Source organism: Brassica rapa, chromosome A04, assembly GCF_000309985.2.
Source record: "Brassica rapa cultivar Chiifu-401-42 chromosome A04, CAAS_Brap_v3.01, whole genome shotgun sequence".
Classification (NCBI taxonomy): Eukaryota; Viridiplantae; Streptophyta; class Magnoliopsida; order Brassicales; family Brassicaceae; genus Brassica; species Brassica rapa.
The window spans coordinates 8,476,161-8,482,160 of NC_024798.2; the positions used below are offsets into that span (position 1 = coordinate 8,476,161).

The 6,000-nt window shown below is 38.1% G+C and overlaps 1 protein-coding gene across 1 annotated transcript; it reads left to right on the forward strand.

The window, feature by feature from the left end:
* The first annotated feature begins 4,450 nt into the window (after nt 1–4,450).
* Nucleotides 4,451–4,984, forward strand: LOC103863756 (E3 ubiquitin-protein ligase SINA-like 7). The gene is made up of 2 exons (XM_009141504.2): nt 4,451–4,630; nt 4,796–4,984. The coding sequence occupies exons 1-2, from the start codon at nt 4,451–4,453 to the stop codon at nt 4,982–4,984; spliced, it is 369 nt and encodes a 122-aa protein (XP_009139752.1).
* Nucleotides 4,985–6,000: the final 1,016 nt, after the last annotated feature.

Below are 6,000 nucleotides of genomic sequence, written 5' to 3' on the forward strand. Positions count from 1 at the left end.
TGAAGCGACACATCAGCATTTTGGTGGGTTTCACTTTTAATAAGTGTGAAAAAATATCACACATGTGACTCAAACCCAGGTTATTGAGATATAAACACCAACACTTATACCAGTAAACTAAAGGATACTTTGTACATTGATGACCGAAACTAATATATATTTAAGAAGGTCGAAAACCTTTGATTCTTCGGTTCTCTGTGGGCCGGGCCTACCAGTGTATTATGAGTTTCATTTTTAAATGAGGTTCACCACGTTATATGAAAAACAACAATTATAGTTTTTTCATATTGTAAACTGTCTTCGTTTAACATGAGTTAGAGTTCTTTTCATCATTGTCTTAAATAAGTCCGAGTTACAGAGTTGCGTTGTGTGTCTGTTCGTAATCTATTTTTTCACCGGTGAACTATTCATCTCCCTATCTTAAATCGCTTGATCTTAAATGTTCCTGATTTGTAGCCTTTCTGTAAACCTTATATATATATATATATGATTCTCATCTTTGATGAACCCAATCTGCATCTCCACAAAACTCATTGATTCCTCTTACCTTTAACCATCTTTTAGAAAATGTCTCTCTGCCTCTCCAGTTCCTCAAACCGGCGTTCCCGGCATCCGTTACTCAACTTTCGAGTCTCTCCGTGTTGGTCGTAGTAGACAGAACATAGCTTCTAACCTCCTCGCTTATGGGATTCGCTGAACTTCAAGAAAGACAGTAAGTTTATGGGAATCACAGTTATCTTTCTTGATGAAAATGTAAGTTAATCTTCGATTTATCACACTTATTTAATATAATTGTTTTTAATTAATTTCCTGATTCTTTGTTAAATAATATTATTTGTACTATGATTTATGGGTTTATTTCTGCCGGACGTGTTAAACATTACATGCCATCTTTGAAAGTCGGTTCCATTGTGAAAGTCGATCGTTTTGAGGTTGCTAGGTGCTCAAGTATGTACAAGAAAATTGATCATTCATTCCTCATTCGTTTCATCCCACCAACTATTATTTATGAAGTCATCACAGGTGCTCCTGAGATCAATCTCCAATCATAATTAGACTGTTTGACAATTTCCAAGTGATTGCGAACACAAACCTAGAACTCTCGGGTATATTATCATATTGCATCTGGGTTTATAATATGTTTAGTTATCATAACTGATATTTAAACTCGCAGATGTGGTTGGGAAAATCCAATATGTCCAAGGCTCCGACCTTAGCAAATAAATAACTCGAGTCGTTATCCATCTCCTCATTGATCCGTAAGAAACAATCAGCACACAATTCCCTTTATATTATTATCTAAATTGTGCTAACATCAATTATCAAAAATATTTCCTACCCAAATTGTGTGCTCGTCTATTTATCTCCCTTAGTTATCAAACTAATTTTACACAAACCTTTATTTTACAGATTAAAAGAAACCACAACAACACAAACAATCAAAACACCAAAAACTAGAATTTCAAAAAAGTCGAATCATTAATGATCACCTCTCTTTTTTGTCTAATCTTAGAAATAAACTTCAAAACAAATATACTAAACCAATTAGCTCAACTAAAACTCAGCGACACATACATCGAGTCTGCTAAACAAATACAAACTACACGGCCAACTATTTAACAATTTACAAATTTACTTTCGCAACGACATATACATCGAGTCAGCTAAACAAATACAAACTACACGGCCAGCTATTTAACAATTTACAAACTTACTTTCGCAACAAAGAAGACGAAGATGACAACCAAGATCAGTGAAATTACCTAACCAAAAAAAGAAGAGTAAGTTATGAACTCTGATAAATACAACTGACAATGATTTTTTTTTACATATTACCCATCAAATAAAAGATAAACAAACACATCCACAACAGGAGATACAAGAGACAATCCCGATAGACACAAAGGCGGCAACAATAGCTCCACCTGCTCATTCCTCTTGTCTTATAAAAATAGCTTACATGCCCAATGTCAACAGACCAATGCTATTGTCTTCTTATGAGAAATAAATAAATTTGTTTAAAACTCATTAAAACCCAAATAGTCAGAACTGTCATTCATTTTATAGTTATTTCTACAAGTCTTCATGTATCTGTTTTAAATGTCCGGTAAGAGCAACAAGTTTAAAAATAAAATAAAAACATATAACAAACATAATAAGGATAATAAAAATTATTACTTAATACACACAACTTACATAACTAAACTAGAGAAAAAATATCCAGAAACAAAAGGTACTCTCAACAACTTTAATATAATTTACGTACTCACAACAATACAAGAAACAAATTAAAAAGACAAACAAACAATAAGTCTCAGGGACACAACAAACAACAACATGAACTATATCAATCACATTACTAACACAGTTTAATCATTCATAAGTGGAGAACATTGCATACACAGTTCATCATCACAACTCTAACCCTATAACAATAAAAAAAACTTGAAAAACAACTCAAAATGCAAAATTCACAACTACAATAACCGTAGCATATATTGAGATGAAACAAGATCTCTGTTCACAACCCCACGATTACGCGGAGGCAATGCCCCTAGTGTTTAAAGTTAAGCAGTTAACAAAGCATACAATGCTAACCTATTGGATAGATCTACTAAGCAAGTTTGAAAATGACATTAGCAACACACAAGTTCCAAATAACCAAACATGTAGGCCATGTTCGTTTGACACTCGCTGACAGCAACTAGAGATAATTTGTTTTTTCCGTCAATTTTTAATTAATTTAAAAGGCCAGAGTCCAAAGATTACAGACCCGAGGCCCAAAGTACAAGGCATAAAGCCCACCTCCAAGGTGAACACAAAAAAAAAAACAAGGCCTGAGGCTTAAACTGCAAGAAGCCCAAACCGCAAGAAGCCAGACACCTGCTTGCAGGTCCACGCGTCAAGGAGGCAGGACACGTGTTCGCATCTTCACCATCTCATCCCGTCGACTTGACCGTCGCCGCTTCAAGAGCAGCATCACTGAAACCCTCGTTTCATCGGAGCTCCTATTACCGGCGAGCCTCCATCGAAACCACTTAGAGCTCTCATCCCGAGCCTCCCAAACATCCTCCCCATAAAGTTGAAACAACAACTCATCTCTCTTCATTCATGCTTTATCTTAACGTCGGAGAGCTTCATTGATTAAATCGAGATCTCATCCAGCAAATCGAAGCCGCGAACCAAAGTAACCATGAACCAAAGACCACACCTGATCCAGAAACGAAAACAAACCCTACCCTATCGAAAAGATTGAAACACCTAAAGCCGGCGGCGTAAGACTGAGAAAGCCTTCACTCTCCAGAGACAAAAGCCGGCAATGGCAGAGCAGAAGAAGCTCCCACCTCCCGGAATCGAAACTTAAACTGACAAGTCAACTTCACCACGCCTAAAAACCTTCACACGACCGCGTCGTTACTCCAGCCGCTTAGCCACCATCGCTGTTGGTTCCTTCCCGAGTTAACGATGACGGTTGAAAACAGGGCCAGAGCTCAGACAAGGCGGTCAGGGTAGCAGGCGACGGAGAAACAGAGGAAGGGTATCTTAACGAAGAAACGGAGGGCTCCGGCGACGGCACGCTCGCTCACGCGTCGGCCGTACACTGGACCCAAAATAGATCTTCTTTCTCTCTCTGGAACTTTCTCTCTCTAGTGTGGCTTATTCCTTCGAGGTAGCAAGGATGAACTAGCGATAATTTAAAACACAATTTTAAATATGTTGCTGAAAATTATAGCAATTGAAAATCACAGTCATCATCGATTGCTGCATTTGGTTGTTGGGTCAAAGACTGCGAAACGAATAACATTTTAATCGCTATTACTAGTCGCTGCTGCTAGCGACCGCAAAACGAACATGGCCTAATCTGTAATTGCAATAATTTTATTTTGTAGATTAGGAAAAATGAAAATCATAACCAGCGTTAAAACACAGGTTGTACGTATTCTAGTAATTTTTGGTTTACATATTTTTATTGATTTAGAAATCCATATAGTATTTATAAATCCAAGTAAAATATACAAATTTTCAAATTTTCTCGGATTAGTATTTACAAATCCGGAGGTTTTCCTTCGGATTTGGGTCTTTGTATTTTTCACAAAGAAATCCATGCAAATCCATTCAAATACATTATGAAATCAAATCTATTAGTAAATTCGTATGATTGAATAACACTTGATTTGAATTAGAATTTATGAATCATTAAACGAATAACACATGATTTTAATACATATTTTAAAATCATAGAACCAATAACACTAGATTTAGTTTGTATTTTCAAATCCATCAAAATACACAAACCAATAACCCCTACTTATAATATGGTCCAAGTTTTCCTAAAATCAAGTCGCTGCCAAAAAAAAAACAAGCAAAAACTCTTTAACACCCGGAACAGTAGAAGAAAAAACAGTAAAGGGAATTAAGATTTCTCGGATGAAGAGTTAAGCCCCCGACCATGGTGGGAGCCTCGGTGCCGGTTTCGGGCGAAAAAGATGGAGCGAGCAGCATTCTCACACAGAAGAGAAAACGGTCTTCCAAATCTTCACCTGATAAGAGACTCTCGCCGGCGCTGCTCGATCTGAATGTTCTTGATTGTCCCATTTGCTTCGAAGCATTCACGATTCCTATCTTCCAGGTTTTGTTTCTCACCTGGTATCTTCTCAGTTCTCCCTCTGCATTTGGAAGAAGATGCTTTGCAATATCCGTAGCTTTAAAGAAACTCATGTCTCTAATTGTAGTTTCTTGAAACTATAAACTATAACTTGGGGTTTTTAATCACACATTGGGTTTTGTATTTCAGTGTGAGAATGGACATTTAGCTTGCTCTTCTTGCTGTCCCAAAATTAGTAACAAATGTCCAACATGTGCTTTGCCTACTGGTCACATTCGCTGCAGAGCAATGGAGAGTGTTGTTGAATCAGTTTGTGTTATTCCACCGCACACCATGAGAGATTCAATTGGTTCCTTTGCGGCCAACCCATTAATGTAACCAAACCAAGAACAGGAGAAATTATATGAGCTACAACGCCTTGTCAACTAATCACAGAAACTCAGAAACCTTCAACATCACATTATCTCAACTGAAGAAAAGAAGGAACATAAAAATCTATACCTCATCTTGAACGACAACCTATAACAAAGATATGTGTAATGCATAAATTATATATAAGACAATATATGAAGAGGATCTCGTATTCATTATCGTATATATTGAGTCCTCTGTTTTAGGAATAGTTTGTTGATATTTGACTTAGTCTCCAAGTCTAAAGTCTGTATATAATCTCCCGACTATTGTCATTGTGAATAATAAGACAAACACATTCCTTACATGGTATCAAGAGCCATACGATAACCCTAAAAAAAAATTTTCTTTAGCCGCCACCTTCTTCTTCTTCTTCTTCTTCCCCTCTCCTTCCTTCTCTTCCCTCCATGGCTATGGCTACTGCAGCAGAACGAATCGATGACACCCAACCTCTGTTGAACATCAACATGGTCAACGTAACGAAACTCACCTCCACGAACTACATGACGTGGAGCTTACAAATCCATGCTCTGCTCGATGGGTACGACTTCGCCGGACACATTGACGGCACGACTCCTGCACCGGAAGAAACAATCACCGTCGACGGCGCAACAACGGTCAATCCCGATTTCACCAAATGGCGTCGTCAAGATCGACTGATCTACAGCGGTCTCATTGGTACTCTCTCCCCATCCATTCAGGTGCTGGTCACAAACACCAAAACATCTCTCGATGTGTGGAAATCACTCAGTGCTACGTACGCGACTCCCAGTCGTGGACACATTCAGCAACTTCGTCTCCTACTGAAGCACTTTACCAAAGGTGACAAGAGTATCGATGACTACATGAGGGGTCTCACGACTCGGTTCGATCAGCTTGGACTATTAGGCAAACCTCTGGAGCATGAGGACAAGATCGAGTATATTATTGACGGTCTTCCAGAAGAATACAAGTCGGTTGCGGAGCAGATCGAGGGACGTGAC

What these genes read in the sequence shown, in the direction of transcription:
- LOC103863756 (XM_009141504.2), top strand. Translation starts at nt 4,451, where the DNA reads ATGGTGGGAGCCTCGGTGCCGGTTTCGGGCGAAAAAGATGGAGCGAGC. An exon ending in TCACGATTCCTATCTTCCAG is followed by an intron (nt 4,631 to 4,795) that starts GTTTTGTTTCTC and finishes TTTGTATTTCAG; the next exon opens with TGTGAGAATGGACATTTAGC.